The following is a 21,344-nucleotide window of genomic DNA, read 5'->3' as shown; positions in this document are numbered from 1 at the left end:
GGGCAAACGAGAACAAATTTGCACACAATCTTGTCCTGAATTCGTGTCTCTAGTATCAGTTTCAATGATCCGGAAAGGGTGCCGCTTCGAATCGATTGGCGACGCCCAAAACATCCATTTGGAGGGATGCCTGGCCATGCTGGTAGCTTTAGGGAGGTTGTAGCCGTGTCCACAACTTCCATTTGCTTAAAAACCGGTGCCATCCGGCACGGTACCAAACGCCCGGAAGCTTCAGGGACTGCGTACCCACATCAAAGCTTTTGTCTTTTGACGTGAATATCAGATTGATTTCGAGAACCGGATGAGAATGTGTAGACCTCGACCGGGCCGGGTTCGCTTATCTGTTAAACTGTAATTGGATCTTCACTGACTCTCGGGACCACATATTCATTCGAGCGACAAAGTCAATGAAGTAGTTCCACAAACGTCAAAAATGCGGTAATGCCCCATTGTGGCTGCGGCAAAGGTTCCATCCGTTCCGTGACAAAGTTTGGCGACGGTTCTCAAAAACTGTCCCTTATCGCAAGGCTTTGCCAAACTTCCACTCAACTGATTGTGAAACTGACTTCAAAGATGGCGAACCACCACTGGTCTAAATTTATGCCACAATTAACCACCGGACCCAACCAGCGTTCGCCGGCTAACTACTTCCGTGTAGTGTCTCGCTGCGTTGTTCCTGCGCTCCTTCCTCCCCGTGGCCACGCTTTCAATTCAAATTTTTAATGAGCATCCTACCACAGACCGCTCGGACATAACTGAACGAATCTCGCGGGAGAGAGAGAGAGCAAAAAAAACGAGAAGTTTTCGTTTTCGTACGATTCCGTGACTACCCCATCGATGCACTTTTACTGCACTCGAGAGCATCTTTTGGACTCGCTTATCATGGTCATAATTGTGTTCTCTTCCGCTCTTCTCATATTTTCCGATTTGCGGCACCCGCTAAAGCATGACCATCGTTCATCGTTCGGAGTGGAGAGCTCATTGGGTCAAGCCCGCTAAATGGATCCCGAAAACAGGTCGAGTGTGTTCTCCAAGTTCTCCCCCCCCGGGGCCGAAAAGGCGTCCCATTTTAGGGGAGTGAATTTGTTTTAATTAATACATTAAAGCGATTCGTGTAATTTTAACGACCCCGAACGATCGAGATGCAGAAGAGAATGGTTGGGCGGGAGGAGTCGAGATGGTTGAAACAAATGTGACCCTAATGATACAGTACCGGGCGTATGGTGGTGCGAGGAATAGTCCTTGTTTCTCGCTTTCCATTCCGCTACGTGCTGGAAACTGGTACAATTACGGAGCGATGCGGGCAGGATCGGTTGGCCTTTCTCCGTGGCACTAGTGGACAGGACAAGCGGCCACTGCGGTCCCCATGCTGACCGCCATACCGCGAAAGCACCGTTATACGGTCCAGGTTTGATCGATTGTGCACCCCGAGCCCACTGACAGGTTGATCTTGGCCTGCCCTTATCGCGATGATTCGCGATGGGGCGTAGGTTGGCACCCCGGTTGGCATGCCCTTCATTTTGGGCAATACATTCCTGGTACGGCCCGTGTCGGTGGGCATGGCCACACCTGGGATGTTCCGAGTGGGCAATTAAATGTCTCTCGGTTCTTCTCTTCTTCATCATCATCGAACCGGTAACGGCTTTTCACTGCATGGCTGTACACTTTGTACGCGTTCGCACCGTTCTCCGGTTCAACGCTCATCTCCATAGGATTTCGGTTCGGGTTGCTATGATCGTTGAATTGGGGATAGAACCGAATGAAGGCGAGTCAATTGCGGCGCAAAAGTCCTTTGTCTTTCTCTAGAGACGTTCATTTGCGCAACGGAACACGCCACTTGTTCTTGTCCCCTTGGTGCTAAAAGGGGTTTGGGGTTGATTGATCTTCCCAGGTGAAATTATTAAAAGCGAACCACGTGCGCGACAACGTCATCATGTTGGGCTGCATTAAACCAGCCGGAAGTCCCGCCAGGAAGGCAAAATAATAACCTGCCACTTGCACGTTTTTTACAACACCCCTCGCCTGCTGACGGTTTGACGGAACTGGGGAGTGTGTTTATGACCGTTCGAAATAACCCCATCATCCAGGGCCATTCCCGGTGAGCAACATGGGCACATAGTACCAGCATAACGATTCTCCCCAGAAAGAAGCAAAAAACAGTTCGATGAAGGGTAACGATGAAGATACATATTTTTGGCCGCTGGCAGCAGAGCCTTGTACCTTTCGTGGCCGTGGCGTGCCTTCCTTCGCTCTCTACTTCTCACTTTTCCGGCAGTAGGAAGGCGAAGCAAATAGAGGATCGTCGTAACAACGAAATTTAGCTCCCAAATTTGACGACGAACAACGCTCGAGCACGGTTGCTTGGCCTTAAAATAGAATTTGTTTCATTTCGCCAACAACCAGAAGAAAAAAATTGACTACACTGCCCCCCTCTCCCTTCCCTTCCCTCATTTCATTCGCTAAAGCGATGAAGGACGAGATCCTGGAGGATGGATAATTATTGTTATCCCTGCTTTTGACCTGCCCGTCTTTTTTTTTTCGCACCGAACCTTCCCTTGAAACTGGCGATGGACGGGTGGACGGGAAATATGATTTCAGTTTAATGAAGTTCCGAATTGCCGCTCAACTCACGGTGTCCGCCCCTGAAATTCATCAGCATTTGGAATGAAAGTGTTATTGTGTTCTGTATGATGTTGTTTTTTTAACGGCGAGAGTTTCACTCTGCCACTCTGTGGCTGTTTGTGAGCTCCATTTCATTTTCCGTGCTGGGTGTTCGGTAGAGTGAATGAAAATATTATTCAACTGAACAAAATAACACCACCAACTCTGGATGTAGCTTTTTTCCTGTGGCTCTATAGTTGCTGCAACAAAAAAGGTAAATTTAACAGCATGGTCAGTGGTCCCACAGCGGGTTGATTTGGTTGATTGAATTCATATTTACACACGATTTAAACTAATTTGCAACAAATTTCCGAATCCAAATATTAAACCAGCTGCAGGGCCGTTTCCATGCCTTTTGGGGAATTGGCATTTCCCATTGTGTTCCCCGCAATGCTTGCCCAATCGCGGTGTTAAATGAATTCGATGCGCAATTTCAAAGTCCCATCACTGGCTGCCGAAAAAACATACCCCTTTATTGGGTCCCGGACTCGATTGGACGTTCGGTGAGCATGTGCTATTGCCCGGCGTGTTGCTAATCTGATTGCTTATCCGCCCCGGATGGATTCAGCCCCGATCAGCTTCCGAAATAATAATTGAGCATCAGATAACCCTGAGCGGCCAAAAGGGTTGCGCGTCTGCTGCATGCGGAAGGGATGGTGAAATGGATTCATCCGGAAATCCGAAGCCACCAACCCAAAAATCAATATTGGGATTGTGAAGTTCGGAAGCGTTCAGTGCGGTGAGCGCCATAGTGATCCGAAGCTTTTGCTGATTTGGGAGTATTTTTTCCTGTTTGTTCTTTCACGATGCAGATCGAATAACGAGCAGCTTGAGTTTGGGGAAATTTAATAAAACAAAATATGGTTAAAGGCAGGGACAAGGGATGGATATGTTGGCCAAGCCATTGGTTACTAACACATGGAAGCGTTTTTACAATTTTATAACGAGCTGAAGCACACTAGCAAATGAAATCCAACGCAATCTTCACTCAAGCCGGGTGCCAAAGGTACCAAGCCATCACTGATGGTCTGATTGGACACGGGAATAAATCAGAGAACGAACGATTGCACCAGGAAAGCAATAAAAGCAACTCTGGTCCTCTGCTCTGGCCACTCCGGGATGATGGATAACTCTCACCCCCGCGGGGAAACAAATGGCTAAGAGGACAAACAAAAAAAAAGGACTGAATCATATTTTCCACAAAACCAGGATGATGATAATGCAAATATGGCCCCCGGCCACGGACTTCCGGGAAGCAATACCAATACCGGGCGTACGCACAGCTGTGCCTTTGGCATCTCCTGTCAGCAACCAACAGAAACAGCGAACCCTCCCCCCAAAAAGGAAGATCCTGGCGCAAAAACGCCCGGAAACAGGAATGGCCTCTGTCTGTCTCGGTGTGTGCTGGAGCATAGTTTAATTTATGTAGCTCCGGTATCACCCAGCCACCGGGGGATTCGAAAGCATATTGTGTCCGCGCGCGCACGCACGCCTAGTTTGTGCCAGCTTGTGTTTCCTGGTTTTCTGGTTTGATAAAACCCCCGGAAACCGTCGTGACCATGCTTAAAGACAAAAGCGGCATTTATCACAGAAGCGAGAGGCACTTTATCGGATCTTCTCGGCCTAGAGACCTTCCCACGGAAGCCCTCATGGTGATAACGCGCTGTCCGCATGGGGGTACAGGGGAACGGAATTCGTTGGGAGACCCAGGAACGCCGAATGCAAGAAACCGAACCCGATGATTGGATGTGGCCAGCACGCCAAAACTCCATCATTCACAACCGGATGATGGATGGACGCAGCGAGCGTTCCGTTCCGTTCCCGGTGCCGTTTTTAAACAATTTTCCAACCAGTTTCTTTTGATAAATTGTTATTAGACTTGGGCAACGCACTGCGCAGTGATCGCAGCCATGCAAGGATGTACGTGCCACGAGAGGTAAAACCGTCAGCCACAATCATGGCCAATTGTTTTTTCGAGTGCAATTTCGTGGCCCCGCAGGCAACGAAACCCGGCGAACGGGCGAACCAATTTTCGGCAGAACGCCCCATGCAGTCGCCCGGAGCGTTCCGATAAGAGATCTCGTCGCTCGACGACCGCACTCGCTGCGCTGCGTTGCGCTGCGGTGATGATAGCATTTAGGTGCATGCAAGCTGCACATTTTCGGCTCGCTACTGATTGCGAGGTGCTGCTACTGCTGCTGGGAGTGAAGACGACAATCACGCAATCAGTGGCCAGCATTCTCAAGATCTTTGCTTTACGCTTTTCGTTTTTTTCCATTTTTTCGGCTCAGCTCAGAAGATTCGTCCGTTGGTTCGTGGTTCGTGCCATCTTCTCTGAGTTGGTTCCAAATTACGTTACGAACCATGTGCTCGCTGAACAGCTCACCTGGAAGGATTTGTAGGATTAGATTATTGAATTAGCAGTTGAGCTGGCTGGTTAGCAGACTTTTTCTACTGCAGTGCTCCTCTTTGTACGCTCCGGGTGATGTAGATAATCTTTGGAAATTGTTCCTGCAAACTCTACTATTTATGCACCATCTTAATTCAGATCTCGTGAATTCGTCCTTCTCCCTCCTGCACTCCACTGGTTTATGCTCTTGCACTCTGCTCAATTTATGTATTTTACGTATTTCACTCCAAAAGCACCCCAAAAACCGGTTGAAAAATCATTTCCAAACCGGTTTCTTTAATGTAACCTACAAAAACGAAAGCAAAAATTGCTTCCCTAGCACACAGGTTCTAGCTAAAAGCGTAAAGTGCCCCCGGTTACGAACGATTTAGCTCAAATTGCGAGCAAACTTTTTGAATGGAACCACCGCTCAGCTACGGATGAATGGGGCGATTAGCGGCAGGCGAGAACGATGGCAAGCGCCTTTCATTGAGGCCATGCTGTTCCGAACGAATGAACGAACAGGCGCTTATATGATGCATGAGGACACGGATGAGGACACAACTGCACTGCACATAATACAAAAACTCGAGTGTTTGAAATCGAAATGGGGGATTAAGCGCGAAGCACGAGGACCAGCGAGGCCGTGATGGAATGCCATTTTAGGCGAGCGAGCAGTTCTGCAGTTGCACAGCATCCCAATCCGTGTGCTGGCCCCTGTTTTTCACTCAACCCAACCCTTGGCGCCTTGAATCCGATACTTCCTGTTCCGGATGCAGCTCGCAAACTGGAGCTCGTGCTTCGTTTCAATGTAATCCGCATGTTTTCGGTGTAAACGGCAAACGTCCTGTGAATGATGGTTTCCTACTCATCCCTTCCTCACGGACTCACGGGTGGATAATAAATGTTCTTTTAATGTGAAATTTTAATCTGTGGCCAACATCATTGCGGTGCGCGTATATGTGTGTGCCAATAATGAGACCAGCTCAACTCATTTCCATCCTTCTTCATACGCGCTAATTAAAACGTAATGTTAAGCTTCGCTAATGGGCTTTACGCTTTTGATTTGAGCCATTTCGTCCTGCCATACTGTTACTACACTGGGTACATCGTGGGGTGTGTTATATGATGATGCGAGACAGAGTTACTTAACCAAAATACAATGATTGAGAGTCCGCATTGATCTTGTTAATTTCGTAATGACGGGCTCTTGGATTTTTTTTATGATAAATTTTATCACATTAAACCGTGATGTTGTTTATTGCAGCTAAATGTGGTAGAGTCATAATTATGTTCAACTTCTGAACATAATCAATCGATCACGGTCACAACATGGAATCCAGAATCGAAGTGTTGTGTTATCTTGGCCAAATAGCTTCCGAAAGCAAACACCTATTTCCGCTTCTCTTCCTTCTTTGCTATTGCTTCATCTTCATCCGTTTTCATTCATAGTTCGATAGGGTTCGTAACCGTAACCTGGTGCCAACAGTCATTCAACCAAAATCCATTAGTGGGTCACCACCCCGACTCCACATCCGGCTTGTCCGCTCCCTGTAACCGGTAACCAAATATCCTGCACGAGTTGCCTTCCAATAGTGTTTTCGAAGAATTCTTTTCGCTGTTTTCATGGTTTTTCCTCGAATTTTCCTTCCATTTGGCACGGACTACGACACGGTATTCAGATGATGGTTCACGGAACAAGGAAGGGCTGCGGCCAAAAGGTTTCTGTTAGCACAAATAGTGCCCTATCGTATCCATTACACCGCAGAAGCATTGCTATATTGTGGTAAGTGGTGGTTGCAATTTAACCTCCGCTAAAGTAAAGTATGTTTTTGAATCGGAATCCGTAATAGAGCGTACTATGTCAGGGATAGCGATACGAACTAGATTTTACACCAGAAAAACATTGCGCGATTGCAAAATAAAAAATAAAACTCTTTCGAATCACCATTGCACCATTTCCTAACGTGTTGAGTACTACAGGAACTGCGGAATCAATCAGCACAGACAGCAGTGGAACGGAATTATACCACGGAATGAACAGAACGAGTAGGTCACATTTTGATACCCAATGCAACCATTCGAACCACAAATATCATCATTGCGGACATTGTCTGTTTTTCAACTAGAAGAGTATTGGTGGTTACCCACCCGAAGCTGCTGTTTCGTTTTTAATCATCGTAATTTAAGATCAAAGCCCCTTGGTCACCATTACTGTCGTTCGCGTGGCCAATGTTGCAATGACGCCAATTAATGTTGCATCTCCCGAATGATCATGCTTTGAAGTCTGCTAAAATTATTTGTTCGCACTGAAAAGAACTTTCCTTTTCAATTATTCATAAACGGTAGACTTCCTAGCTTTGTACGCATTCAACAACTAGATGGTAAGGACAATTTATTCGATTTACAGTTTTTGCGATCTACACGAAGAGGACGCACCGGGATAAGACATCTCGCTGTAAATTCAAACATCATCAATTACAACAAACAGCTCCACATAAAACCACCACATCTCGCTCATCTCTTCGCCTCAAAGCATTTCGGTAACGAAGTTTTCCGATAGCGATAGCCTATAGGTTTTCGCATCGACCAGCGCCTTCGCATCAATAAGAAACTTTTCTTACCACCTGCTGTGGTTCCTGGTGTGGTGGAGCCATGTAGAGGATACTTTAGGACGAACAAATTTGTTTTTCGACTCCACACTCCGTGGCGAGAAGTTGAACGAATTGAACGTTAGGCCCCCGGGAAGGACATCGAACCGGGAAGCTTATACTCAAAGCCACATCCGGCAAGCCCCTTTTACGGTGAAAGTTCAACCTCCTGAAACGGTTTGTTTCGTAAGGAGCTGATTTCCCGTTTTTCCAAACGCTATCGAGAAGCACAACGCAATCGAAAGATTCTCGCTTCCTTGGGCACGCAATGAGGCAAATAAACAGAACAGAAACATTGACCGTGTTAGCGAGGAGGCGTACACATTACAAAACACAACTTCTATTGTTTTTTTTCATTCATTTATTACGACCCGTTTCAATCATTTCCGAGAATTATCCAATGTTTCGAGCGGTTCGTTGTCCTGTTGCATATCGCGACGGCAGGGAAGAAAAAACTTTGCCAACCAACAGCAGCAGCAACACCACCAGCCACCAAATCAGTGGCACTCGCTACGCTCGAAGGACACGTTTTCATCGTGCCAAGCCCACAAACACGTGGACCGAGCTGGCGGTAAACTTTTCCAGCACACTCGCCCTGTGCGGTGCCACGAATGTGCGAGGCCTTTCAACCGTACGGAACGCATAACGGAAACTTATTTCCCACCACTTTCAGCGAATGCGTTGGTGCAATTATTGGAAAACTTTTTTTTCCCCGGTTTGAAATGGATCCTGTTACCATCTACATGGGTTGGTAAACGTGTAGCGGCGTGGAAAACGACGTAGCGGAGCACAAAAGCAATGCTCAAACGATGTTCAACCAATGCCAGGACAGAGAAAATGTACAAAGTGACAAAGGCGACGAGGGAGTTGTGCTTTAACGCGTAAGGTTGAAGATTATACATCCTATCCTTTAAGTTGCCTTCTGACGCCTTCAAAAGGAGCTTGATAGCCAATCTCAGATTTCTAACGATTCAAATTGGATGAACCATAGACCAAAAGATGTTAGTTTAAACTACCAGCATCGCTGAAAGAGCAATTAACTTCAGCATAACGGTGGTTCCCTCATCTGTTGAGGGCAGTTATTAATGGCGGATCTTTAGGTATAATCGGCCTACTCTCTGGATGAACGATGGACATGAATCGTGTTTAATAGCGACCTCATTAGAAACCCAATCTGAAGCCTTTGATCACAGATCACCCCATCGCAGGACGTTGTTTTCCAAAAATTTCTCTCATTCACAATTCACATTAATTTGGTTCTCCTTGATCAATCGCAGTGTCCAGAATTCCATATCGACGCTGCTAAATTGAGAACTTGATTGCCATTCCCAAAAAACTCCAATGTGTAGTTCCGCATGTTTCGTGATTAGATTTTCCCGGGATTCCACCAACTGTTCCACTCAAGTTGCATACACTTTTCCTCCGCTTCATCATGCGGCCATCGGATGCAGGTTGAGTGTGACCTAGTTGCGGCATTTCATTCCGGTTTTGATTCTTTTCGGAAACCCCACAAATGCATTCGAGCTTACGCTTTTCTTCTGCTCTCTACTTTTTTCATCACAGGATTGCCACGGCTCGAAGGATAACCACCACATGCCGGTGCAGGATGATACGCAGAACTATCACATCGAGAGTGGATTCCAAAACCTGACGCACACCTCCGTTACATTCCGGAGGGCACTAGAGACCTGCGATCCTCATGATATAATTATTGGTGTAAGTATCCCGGTGCGCAATCTCCACGGAACGGGTACGGGGTTGTTGTGGGGAACTGTCTCGTGCGGGCGTGATTAACGTCGTCAAGTTCCTCCAAATAGCAAGGATATAAAACGGCCACTGCCATCGCATATCTCGGATACCATGCTCCGTTTTCATAGCATCTCATGTCTCATCGTTATGTCCACCAGACGAGTAGAGAAAGAAAAAAATCGCTTTTAAACGCACCGCACACGGAGTCTCGCTGACCGAGCGGAGTCTTCACCAGCGGGCGAGATGCTGGTGCCTTGTCGCTCGAGTGCACGACACTGCAGCCGGTGTGAACGAGCGGCGGATATGTTTTTTAAAGTATCTTATCACATTTCCAACCATCCTCACCATGCTCGCAGGGTCTTCTCAGAGTTTCTCGAGCATCTTACCGGCCAACTCGGATTCTAGTGGTTGCTGCTGCCAGTCTGTAGAGTAGCTAGCGCAGTAAACGGGGCCACATTACACACTTGTCTTTTGCGCACCGCACAGTTTTTTTTTTCCTGGAGTGTCCTGTTTAAAAATACCATGAATAGTGTCCATCCGGGGCCCCACAGGACATTGCACAGCGAAGCACCATTGAAGGATGAATAGTGAACCGGTATGGCATAGCTACGAGTTTTGCTATCCATAGGAATGCCACTCTAATTGCCGGTATGTTATGTACCCACGGGTATTTTTAATGTGGATTGCATAATAGGGCCCAACCAGTTACTGTAACTGCCTGTTTGAGAACTCAACTGCGCTCAACTGCTGTGTTGCTGTAGTAGAACAGGCGTTTTGAAATAAATGCGAACGAATGTCGGGTTAAAGGACCTTTGCGTACTAATTAGATATCGCCAACACAGAAAGACAACAAAGACAGCGCCCTTTCGTGCAGACCAAAGCACACGACACGCTCTAGCTAGTGTAAGGGATACTCCTAAGGGATGCCCTCTGATCGAAACGCCCAAAAAGTCCCTTGAGGACATCCACAACAATTAGTTATTTCAACGGAAATGAACTACCTCTCAACGCAACAGCATTTTGCGGGTCACATCCCACGTCCTAAGAATAGCAATTAGTGATCCATTCTTAGCATGAAAGACGAAGAACTTTTGCCTCACAATATTCTCATTGTCCTCCCATTCCAGACTCTTTTTTTCATTTTGTTTCCCAAATTCGGAAAATTCCCTTTTTCCCACTTTGTGTTTCGTTATGGCCACAGCACAGCGCGCGTATGACCTGTTGCCATCTACCATTCCAACCTGTTGCTTGCTTTCGCTGTCCTGACCTCACGGTCTGCACAATTAAAAAAACATTCCACTACGCTCCATAAAACGGTTAACGAAAGGTTCAACCCGTCGGGAAAGGGAGGTCAATGGACGGAAGCGAAGGTGTGGAAAATTAAAAGTTTTCCTTCCTGGGGGGTTTTGCCTCCGCATAATTATAAGACGAGTAGACACGCAGTGACAGCACCGTCCGTCGCTGCAAACGATACCGTCCCCGGCTAACCGGTGCTCATTACATCTTTTTGAATTAAAGATTTAATTTACTCTGCAAAAACTCGATTTAAAACCGATTGTAAGAAGATACTATTTTAATCTAAGTAAACATTATAAAGGAACTTGTTGAATTCTTTCAATCTTTGTTAATCAAAATGTTATCTTCTCGTCCATTTTTAGGCCGATACGATGAAGGTCCTGTGGTCGTACGGTGACCGTGATCCGGTGGCCGGTAGCTTAAAAGGGCACAGCAAAAATCGTGGGGCCCGCTCGATCCACTTCCTCGGACCGCAGTTCCGTCGGCCGACCGATCAGCGAGAAGATCTGCGCCAGTGGGACGTAACAGTGAAGAATGTCTCCATCGACGCCAGCATGGACACACTGTACTGGTGCAAAATCCTCAAGGCACCGACCCTGCGCGAAAAGCATCACATCATCGGCTACGAGGCGCTGCTGACTAAGGAAAGGTAATAGAGAAGCATCTAATAAGATAGAAAAAGCATATTTGCATAACGGACGCACGGACAAATTAAGTGATAAATCATCAAACGCGCAGGGGCGAAAGATTGCGCTTCCCGATTGCTGCCTCGGTTCGCGGACGCTCAGCCTACGTTAACGTTTTTCAATTTGTTCCCTGACTATCGCAGATGGTCGCGTGCGGTTGACTATGTCACCTGCAGAACCAAACAGTCCAGTCCGGTCAGATGCTATCAGTAGGTGAAGAGGAGCTTAGGCTCACGCTGGCTGAACGCTGTTGAATTGCAAATTTGGGGATTTCATGCCAAGTGCCTTTTATCTAAACTGGATCTGAATTTTTGCGCTGTTCTAATCCACCACCAGCATGTTTATCAAATCTTTAAATCAACTCGCTCTTCGCCGTTTTTAGTTACGATTTTTGGCCAACGGAATTAACATAAACTATGGCGATATAATTGCTCTTTGCTGTAGAAATCCGATAGTGGATTCAAGATGATTTGCAACTCATAAGTAGTCCATCTGTATGAAGGTTGATTGCATAATTATTTCTGAGTTAAAAATAACGGCGTTTGTTGCATTCTGACAGCAAAAGAGAAAAGGGGGAAAGTCTCATAGGACCAACATGCAAAAAAGCTAAAGGTTAACAGAGATGACTATCTGAGTGAGTCAAATGAGTGACCCCAAAAGCACACACAGCTGGACAACAGACGACTTCCAAACCATTCTAACCTTGTGTCTGTCTCGTGTTTCCGTTCTATTTCCAGCTCCACGAAGCAACCGCTCGTGCACCACATGACGCTGTTCGAGTGTTCGACCAACTCGTACCCCGGTTCCGATCCCAACTCCTGGGACGTTTGGGTCAAGAGCAGTGGAGCCGTATGCAACAGCAATCTACTGACACCACGGGACTGGGACTCTTGCATCACGCCCGTGGCGACCTGGGGTGTCGGTGCATCCGGTCAGTTCCTTCCCGAGCACATCGGCATCCCGATCGGCGGTGATAAGGGTGCCGCCCGGTACTACATGCTCGAGGTGCACTACGACAATCCGCGGGCGAAGCGTGTGCTGGATCATTCGGGCTTCCGGATTCACTACACCCGCCATGTCCGGCGCCACGATGCCGGAATGATGATCTCGGGAGTGTCCGTTTCGGACACGCAAATGATACCGCCCGGTCAGAAGCTGTATCGGAATGTTGGTATCTGTGGACCATCCTGTACGGGAGCGGTGTTTCCAGAGGCTGGCATAAACGTTGTTTCGGCTGCGTTGCACTCACATGTGGCCGGACGAAAGATGAGTTTACGGCATGTGCGCGATGGCAAGGAGCTGCCACGGATCGTGGAGGATGATAACTACAATCATAATTTTCAGCAGATCCGTCAGCTAGAAAATGAAACCAATGTGCTGCCCGGTGACTATCTGATAACGGACTGTGCCTACGAGGTAAGGAACAGCGAGGAGGCCCTCCATTCCTTGGTACCTTGGTATTTAATTGCATTCTCTTTATTGCAGACTGTTGGCCGCAGACGACCGACGCTTGGCGGATACTCAACGAAGCAAGAGATGTGCCTCTCGTTCATTACTTACTACCCAAAGATCGAGCTGGCCGGTTGCTACAGCATGACGCCGGTAAAGGAGTTTTTCGAAACCTTCGGCGTGTTCCAGTTCTACGCGATGAACATGACGGACGTGGAGAATCTGTTCCTGTACAACGGCAACATCCTGGATCTGCTGCCGACGACAATCTTCCCAAACTTTGCGCCCGGTGGTGAGGTGGACGACGAGCAGAACCAGCTCGCCATACGGGCACTCCAGAACGCCCGGGAGTACAGTATCGTGGCAGAGGAGGAAGATGTCCTGTACCGGGAATCGATTCTCAATCGGTTGATCATCTCCGATCCGGTCGAGTTTCACGATCGTACCTTTCTGTCGCACCTGAACCAGCTGCCCTGGTCGGAACCACTGTTTACACGGCGCGTGGAACAGAGCATACTTACCGGGAAGCACATGGCCTTCTGCCGGGTATCGAGCGACGCTATCTCGGTGGTAAGTCAGCTACCGATCATTCAGCAATCCGCACGGAGCTAACCTTTCTCTTCCTCTGTTCCTTTACAGGCTTCGGAGATATTCAAGTACCCTACGTTCGATACATTCGTGAAGGCTCCCAGCCAGTGTCCGTATCATCTGTTTATGGAACTCTCAAACCACCATCACTCCTCTTCCTCCACCGCACCACAGCGTATGTCTAGCACGAAGTTACTCATCCTGGCACTGCTCATCCTGTACCGACGGTTAAATCATGCGCAAACACCCTAATGCCTCCGATCCGGAGTACATCCTCTGTAAGAGGAGCGGCCGCAGACGGCTCTGGTCTCTGCCGCACATGCTGTGTAATTTCTTCATAAGTCTCCTCCAGCGTCCATGGCTTATTTATTGTCCCAGCCCTCCCCCCCATTCCCACGACCCATCTTATCAACATTCCCTTTTTATCCCTATCTATTTCTCGTGACGATCGTCAAACTCGTCTCTCTATGATCTAAGTTAGTTCGTAAGCTCTCGGCCGATGCACGATGATTCCTAATTTATTTCCACCACTCGCGTCACGGAGTGCATCGTGGCGCTATCGCTTCTTGCGCTACTACTACCTGCGCCTTCTTATGACCCGTCGTAGTGTCTGTGTAGTCTACGGTGATGCAATGCTTCTCAATCACTGAACCGAAACTGCGCCCGCATTGAACGGAGCAGTGCGGTACGGTACGAGGGGCGGCAGTGGACGAGTAGAAATGCCAAAGTGTACGTATCGTCCTTGAACTTTTTACCCGATTTGGGGTTTTAGGTTTTCGAAGCGAACGAACGAAGTATGTTTAAATGCTCTTAGAAATTACGGCCAGCACCGCGGCCACAACGTGTGCCGTGGGAACGAGTGGACGCGTAATCGCAAGGAGTGCGCTAAGAAAACGTGTAGAATAGTGTAAGCTCTAGGAATTAGGTTAAACGGATGAATGTACAATAAAGATTAACAAATAATGTGGTGGTATGAGTATTTATTAACTGAAATGGATTCCCGTGAACACTAGGAAAGCACGTGTTTGTCCAACCGAAACCTAACCGTTAAATCAAATTTAAAATCAATCGTTTATACGATCGCGTTCAGGAGTTCCTGTTTCGAGTAGTTTTGTTCGAGCAGTGGAATGTAAACAAACCGGCAGCCACTAACTTTTGTGTTCTTTTCGTGGTTTTTTGGTGGTTTTTTGGCGAAACCGGCAGCCGAATTGACCGGAAATGGACCTCTTGAAACCCCGGACGGTGCCCCTGTCGGAGGAGACGATACTGTGGTTTGAGTTTCTTCTAAAACCGGCTCTTTTGACCAAACACCTCAGCAAACCAAATCCCGGTGAGTAGCCGGAATCGCACCACGGTCTTCTGTGATCATCACGCTGCCGCTCGCCGTTACAGATCCTTCACCGACCGCGCTGATCACCCAGTTTCTTTCCATCGTACCGGAAGGGCAAAATCCGCACGAACCCAGCAGCGTAATATCGACCCCGACGGCCGGAGAACCGTCTGAGGCTGCCGGCAAACTGTTGCCGCCGGCCGATGGACTCAGATACACGAAAAAGCAGCTCGCACTCAAGATTCTGGCCCTCAAAGTGGCCGCCTTTATACGGTGGGATTTGGATCAGCTTGAGCGCAGTCTTACCGTGGCCCGCCAGGTGCAGTTGCTGGGAGATTTGTGCAGCATCATGGCCGGGAAGATGGTTGTGTTGCCGTTGTCGCTCGTACACGAACCACCGTCTGCCGGTGTAGATGGATCCAAGCATGCTCTAACGTTCGCTCTCGCACTCTACCATCGCTGGGTACTACGGGCTCAGGTGCTCCGTGCAGCCGTAATCAAAACTGCCAAACCATTCGTCGGCCATTCGTAAGTCCGCTTCGCTTCGTCCACTAAATGGCACAACTATCTTCCCTTTCTTTTCTGCTTCCCCCTACCGCAGTCAATCAGTTACGGATCCAGCAACGTTTACGCTCCGCGACGAGTCCTCTCTGTCGGCACTGGAACCCTTCACGCAGCACAGTATCGACTTTCTCACGCAGCTGGTACAGGAACCGCAAGCATTCCGCGTTCTCACGTATGATTCCTTCGTTCCGCTCGATGCGAATGCGGCCAACATACATCAGCGGTTCGATTCTGCCCTCCCAATTCGTCCCTGTGAGCTGCGGGCACAGATTCACTACGATCTCTGCATGTACTATCTGTACGTGCAGCGGTACGAGCTGGCACGCCAGAACGTGTTGCTGTGCAAGGAAAACTTTACCGAGTGGCGACGGGAGGCCGAGCAGGACGGTGCACGTGCCCTTTACTGTACGGTTGATGTGGATGCCCTTCAGGCGTACCTGCTGGCGTGCGGGGTCACCGGTGAACCGGATGGGCTGTTGCAGCGACTGCATGAATCCATTCTGAACCACTACTCCGACATCGTGGTCATTCTGAAGGAAGATAACATCCGGCGTGAGATTCCGATGACTCAGCGGAAGCTACTTGAGCTAAACATCGAGGGATACAATGCGATCGGTAGCACGGATGGTAATCCGGTCGAACAGAAGGAACTTGAACTGGCCGTCGTTGCGCTTAACATCATCCGGTACGTGATGGATGGCGAAAACATACTGAGCTGCAATGTGGCCTTGCAGAAGTACAAGAACCAGCAGGCGAAGCTGATCGAGTCACTGTTCCAGTACGCGGACGAACAGTTTGACCAGTTCGGGCAAGCGGATCAAGCGCTGCTCCGTCGCTACTTCTTCGGCCTCGTAACGTTATACGGTGCTGAGCTTGGGAACGCGATCGAGGGCTTCGTGCGCACGTACCCGAAGATAGTGTCAGAGCAGGAGCTGCAGGACTACCGGCAGCAGCGCTCCGAGCCCGATACTCAGCTGTCTGGCATTGCGGTGCAGACCGATTGGACGATTCCGGAAACGAAAAGTAAGGAAGAAGGGAGAGAAAGTATACTGGAGAGTGCTAATCCATGTTCTTTCCTGCTTTTTTTTAGATGTCCGCTTAGATGTAGGTCAGTTGGAACGCCAGCTCATTTCCTGTACCTCGGCCAGTGCGGTGCGCAAGCTGCTGGTTAAACTGGCCGGTACGAATCCCTCGAAGCCACTGTTCACCATCAACCCCAGCTGGACGGTACCGTATGCGCTCGAGCAGATACTGATACCGTTGCAGCGGGGCTTTCTGCAGGACTTTGCCTACATTCTCATCGGCAAAGCGCGTGAGCTGACGGCACGCAAGGACTACAGTACGGCCGTAACGTTGCTGACCGTGCTGAAGAACGAAACACAACGCCCTGAACTAGCCGGCAATCCACTCGTGGCCAAGCTCGGCAAAATGGTGGCCTGGGAGGGCGTTCTGGTTCAGGTGCAGCAAGTGCTGGAGGAGTGGCCCCGTAAACCGACCGATCAACAGGCACTGATACGTAGCTGTAAGCAGTGCCTGAACTCACTGCTTGCCAGTGGCACAGGGGAACTGGTTCCCCACGCTAAGGTGATCGAACACTGTGCCGCCCTGCTGCTAAACTGTAACGAATGGAATGCCTTGCAACTGCAGCCGGATAAGCGATACCCGGGACTGGAACTGTGCTCGGCACTGGCACAAGCATTCCTCGACATCGAAAAGTTCAAAGGCACCAAAAAGACAAGCCGTGAAGCCTGGGAACTGGTGCTACCCATGTTTCTCAATCCACCAGGGTCAAGACAACGGCAGCTGCCCTCTGATGGCCCACTGGTACAACTGATCGTAAAGCTACGAGATCCACTCGTCATCTCGCTTCTGCTTTCGCTACTTTCGCGGATCCACAACATACTGAAAGATGAAACGAACCTCGACATCAGTGCCGAGTATCTGTTCCTGTGGCCTAGCAATCTGAACAATACCTCAATCTACAACCTGAAGCTGGTATCGGAAGCACTTCATCTGCTACTTAACCAAGCGCTCCGTTACTATCCGAACAACATCCCTTGGATCAAGCTGAAGGGTGATCTGGAGTACGTGAGCAACAATCACGAGGCGGCCATGCGTTGCTACGTTACGGTGCTCATCTCCGGTACCGAATACTGTACGGTGCATGCGCAGCGGCCACTGCTAGACGATGTGCTGGTTCGGCGCATGATCAAGTGCAGCTCAAACCTGGGCTGCTTCGTGCAGGCCGCCGTCATGTGCCAGTTCTTCGATGAACCGGATTATGGGCTCGCCTTCAAAAGCATCAGCGAGAAAGCGGCCAACAGTGCGGATGCGATGGATTCGTACTACAGCTGCATCTGGGATCCAACGCTACTCGAGTTCATCGTCAACTGGCACCAGAAAAAGGGCGAACATATGCGCCGTCTGCAAGCTGTACGTATAGCCAGGTCCACCACGATACCGGTGCTAAATGTTCGCTGTCCTTTCTCTCCTTTCCAGAGCTCGTTCCTTGCCCAGCTGGAGCTGAACGCAAACAGTAACGATGAGATCAAGCGAGAGGCCGCCGCCGTACGGAAGAATCGCTTTCTACGATCCCTGGCCAAGCAGTACATGTGTTAAACGCGGCAGAGGGGGCAGTATTTACAAAAATTATTCTTTTTTTTATTATTATAAATCCGATAACTCATTGCTTATCTCAATAGCGATTTAATGAACGTTACTTGGGCTTCCTTCCTCGAGGGGTCGCGGTTTTGGCTTTCTTCGCGGCCGATCCAACGAGTGGTTTCTTGTCCTCCTGCTTGCGCTTCGGTGTGGCGGATCCGGCTGCCGATGGCAACACCTTGAAGAACGAATCCAACCGTCCCTGGGTGGCGCTGTTTTTGGTTTTCAGTATTTTCTTCGCACCCGCCCGGATACGATCCTCGTTAAACTGTCGATCACCGCACAGGTACTTTACCAATCCCTCCTCGTCCGGTTCACTCCACTTCAGCTCGATTCCGGTCGCATCGGCCACCTCCGGCTCTTTAAACAGCCGACGGGCCTGCTGATAGTTCCAATCTTCCGGCACCACGTACTTGCTCTTGTCCAGGTGCTCCAGTATCTGGTCGATCGAGCGGTGCTTGTTGATCAGTTCGATCGCCTTCTTCGGCCCAATTCCCCGGATCGTGTCGCAGTAGTCGCACCCGAGCAGGATACAAAGATCGATAAACTCGTCCGCCGACAGTTCGAAACCTTTGAGGACCTTCTCGTAGTGAAACTCCTGCACTGGCATTTTGCGAGCCTCGCTGAAGGTAAGGTGGCGCAGCAGGATGCTGGAACCGAACGTGAGCGCATCCATGTCCTCGGTGGCGGTCGCGTACACCTTGCCCGCCTTTACCAGGGCCGCACACTGGGCTTCCGCTTCGCACGGTGCCTCCACGTACGGTACACCCATCAGCCGGAGCAGTTCCTTCGCCTCATTCGCGTGCTGCTTCGTGACCTTCACCAGCCGGCGATTGAATTTCTCAATGTCCTCCACCGCACCCGCCTCCGTTGCCTTATCCAGTGCCTTCTGTGCTTCCTCCCGTCGCTCGGCACGCTTGTTCAGCTCGCCGCTCTTCAGTTCCGGTGGCTTCCCGTCAAAGACGTACACCGGTTTGATGCCGTTCTCGAGCAGCCGGATGGTGCGGTAGAAGGTTCCCATCAGGTGCGAGGTCGTTTCACCGTCCACCGACGTCAGCTGAGCCCCTTCGGCGCGCACCGCAATCAGAAACTGGTACAGACACATCGACGCATCGATCGCCACCTTCCGACCTGGCCCGGGAGTAGTGGGAAACAATCGGAAATAATTACGATGCCGCCTTTGGGCCGGGACGTACGCTTCGCTTACCGAAGAACGTCTTGATTTCCCCCTCCTTGACGGCGAACGGTGCCACATCGGCGATCAACTGCGAAAGTCCTTTAATTCCCATGATGCGAAAACGGTGGTCCGGCGTGTCCTGCGAACGGTAAACAGTAACGCACAAGCAGCCGGGCACTTTCCTGGCGTACTATTCCAACGGGCACCTCGACCAGAGCGCAGTTTGTTGGTCTAGTTCATGGAATAGAGCAGAAATGTGAAGATTTTCCCCCTTTTACAGCGATTTTAGGCGGGAAGAGTGCTTTCACCGGCGGTTTAAAAGGTACACCAAAGGTAGCGGCCCGGTACTGCTTGGTACAACATGGTAGAGTGTTTCTACACTGCGCGAAAATTGTCGTTTTCGTAGCGCAATTGTCGGCAAAAGTCAAACTTTGTATGGAGCTTTTGACGTTTGCCGACAATTGCGCTCTCGCAGCGCAAATTTTGGCTGGGTGTAGAAACACCCTAACGGGGGTTTTGGGGAATTATAGTCTTTTTCATGACTAGATACACCTTGGCAGCTCTAGATGCACCTTGGTGTTCGAAAAAAACCGAAACTCTTCGTATGTTTATCTCGCATCGGGCAAGGAGGCAGGATTTGTTAAAGTTTTGATAAAAGGCACCGCTCAAACATGTCGGCCAACGCCGATGAGGAGAAGAAGCAGTCGAAAATGGTAGGTTCGCGTTCTGCCGTGGCCGTGGCGCGACGAAAATCCGGTTGTGCTCGCGGGTGTTTTTGGTGCGCCATCCTCCATCATGGCTTCGCGGGGGAACTCGCTTGGCTTGCCGATTCCCGTGCCACGGTGTCGCTTCCCCGTATTCGGGGCTGAAGCGCAAAACAACGCCAGCAGGGCGGCGACTGCAGTTTTCCGAGAAAAGTTTGAACATTTTTTGGGCGCGTTTTCCTTTTTCGGTTCCGTTCGGTTATCGGAACCCCGTCCGGAATTCCGGGACCCGGAGCGTACGATGGAAGAGTGTGGCGGGCGGGCGTGCGTGCGTGCGGCGGCGACGGTGGAGTGAAAGAGAGGAGCGTTCGTCCGGAAGTGAAAGCGCCTTCGCTCGCGGCAGGCGGTGGATGGCCAAGAGGTTTTCCTCCTTGCGCGGGCACAACTTTCGCCACATTTTCCCATCCCCACCGATGATAGCGTCGTGTTTGTTATTTCGGCAACGACGCTCGAAAGGCTGCCTGCCCACCAACCGTCGTCCAGCATCAAATACGTTTCGTGGCACACTTCGCGCCGTGTGTTTTGATGCGTGATTAAGTAACCGACTGTGACACATTTCCATGGGTTGCTTTGGAGGGTTCCACTTGCTCCGCGCTGGAATCCACACGTGTTTACTTTTTAGATTTTCTATCGTCGATCCATTCGTTGTTTAAATTGTCCTGGAGAAGGTTTTAAATCTATTTGTTTTCTCTGCACACTGACACAACACTACGGGAAAAGGCTAAGGATGATGAGAAGACTACCACTGGGACGACACCGGCCGCTACGGATAAGGATACACCCGACGTCGGTAACAGCAAGGCCGAACCCGTTACCGGGGCTGGCGCTGAACTAACCGACGAAAAGAGTGAATCCAAGAAGGCACCGTCGACGGCGGCGACCAAAGTGGACGAGAAAGATGGTAAATTCGCTCGCTCGCCACTGGCCACGCGTGCATAACGTACTAATGTTTACTGTGTTCTCACCCCACCCACCGTGTAGATGCCGAAAAGTCGAAATCCGATGGCACAGAGTCGGTCGACGGTAAGCGAAACGATGCCAAGGGCGAGAAAGAATCTTCCCCCGCGGGTTGCCAGGGCAACGGAGACAATAAATTGACGGCGAAGAACCGTAATGGCGCTAAGAAGGAGGAAGAAGAGGACGATGAGGGACCGACAGGTAAAGGCAACGGCGAAGACAAAGCTGCCCGTGCCGATGCCGGTGGCAAGAGTCTCGGAGCGATCGCCCTGATCGATGCGAACATCACAAAGGCGAAAATCGAGACGCTGCAAACGCTGCACACGATCCTGTACGAGGCACCCGGTAAGCCGACGGTGCTGAAGAAGAATCTGCGCAAGTTCGATGGGTTCGAGTTTGGGGCCGACTCGGAGCAGTACAAG

At 49.8% G+C, this 21,344-nt stretch overlaps 4 protein-coding genes across 4 annotated transcripts in view; 3 read left to right on the top strand and 1 right to left on the bottom strand.

Moving 5' to 3' along the window:
- The window catches only part of LOC126579051 (MOXD1 homolog 1), a 36,925-nt gene extending 23,024 nt beyond the window's left edge, over positions 1–13,901 (top strand). The window contains exons 2-6 of the mRNA XM_050242275.1: positions 9,265–9,417; positions 11,109–11,395; positions 12,170–12,848; positions 12,918–13,451; positions 13,521–13,901. Coding sequence (XP_050098232.1) covers positions 9,265–9,417; positions 11,109–11,395; positions 12,170–12,848; positions 12,918–13,451; positions 13,521–13,721 — 1,854 coding nt within the window. The 3' untranslated portion in view covers positions 13,722–13,901. The remainder of the gene's footprint in view (positions 1–9,264; positions 9,418–11,108; positions 11,396–12,169; positions 12,849–12,917; positions 13,452–13,520) is intronic.
- A 707-nt stretch (positions 13,902–14,608) lies between these two features.
- Positions 14,609–18,062, top strand: LOC126577023 (integrator complex subunit 8). The gene is made up of 5 exons (XM_050238386.1): positions 14,609–14,799; positions 14,862–15,327; positions 15,401–16,386; positions 16,454–17,796; positions 17,863–18,062. Exons 1-5 carry the CDS (start codon positions 14,688–14,690, stop codon positions 17,980–17,982), a joined length of 3,027 nt encoding a protein of 1,008 aa, XP_050094343.1. The 5' UTR covers positions 14,609–14,687; the 3' UTR covers positions 17,983–18,062.
- On the bottom strand, positions 17,993–19,543 carry LOC126577024 (flap endonuclease 1). The gene is made up of 2 exons (XM_050238387.1): positions 19,232–19,543; positions 17,993–19,155 (listed from the first exon to the last, which is right to left on the bottom strand). Exons 1-2 carry the CDS (start codon positions 19,311–19,313, stop codon positions 18,080–18,082), a joined length of 1,158 nt encoding a protein of 385 aa, XP_050094344.1. The 5' UTR covers positions 19,314–19,543; the 3' UTR covers positions 17,993–18,079.
- A 229-nt stretch (positions 19,544–19,772) lies between these two features.
- LOC126576326 (protein DEK) overlaps positions 19,773–21,344 on the top strand; it is a 4,702-nt gene continuing 3,130 nt past the window's right edge. The window contains exons 1-3 of the mRNA XM_050237548.1: positions 19,773–19,914; positions 20,686–20,866; positions 20,947–21,344. The exon at positions 20,947–21,344 is cut by the window's right edge and continues 486 nt beyond it. Coding sequence (XP_050093505.1) covers positions 19,873–19,914; positions 20,686–20,866; positions 20,947–21,344 — 621 coding nt within the window. The 5' untranslated portion in view covers positions 19,773–19,872. The remainder of the gene's footprint in view (positions 19,915–20,685; positions 20,867–20,946) is intronic.

The sequence above is a fragment of the Anopheles aquasalis genome, chromosome 3 (assembly GCF_943734665.1).
Source record: "Anopheles aquasalis chromosome 3, idAnoAquaMG_Q_19, whole genome shotgun sequence".
Taxonomy (NCBI): Eukaryota; Metazoa; Arthropoda; class Insecta; order Diptera; family Culicidae; genus Anopheles; species Anopheles aquasalis.
Note: the sequence above shows the minus strand (reverse complement) of the source record. Positions and strands in the feature narration are given on the sequence as shown.

Bases quoted from the DNA above. Each gene is read 5' to 3' on its own strand.
- LOC126577023 (XM_050238386.1), top strand. From the start codon at position 14,688: ATGGACCTCTTGAAACCCCGGACGGTGCCCCTGTCGGAGGAGACGATA. The intron at 15,328-15,400 runs GTAAGTCCGCTT...CCCCTACCGCAG, and splicing joins AAACCATTCGTCGGCCATTC to TCAATCAGTTACGGATCCAG. The intron at 17,797-17,862 runs GTACGTATAGCC...TCTCCTTTCCAG, and splicing joins ATATGCGCCGTCTGCAAGCT to AGCTCGTTCCTTGCCCAGCT.
- LOC126577024 (XM_050238387.1), bottom strand. From the start codon at position 19,313: ATGGGAATTAAAGGACTTTCGCAGTTGATCGCCGATGTGGCACCGTTC. The intron at 19,156-19,231 runs GTAAGCGAAGCG...CTCCCGGGCCAG, and splicing joins GGAAATCAAGACGTTCTTCG to GTCGGAAGGTGGCGATCGAT.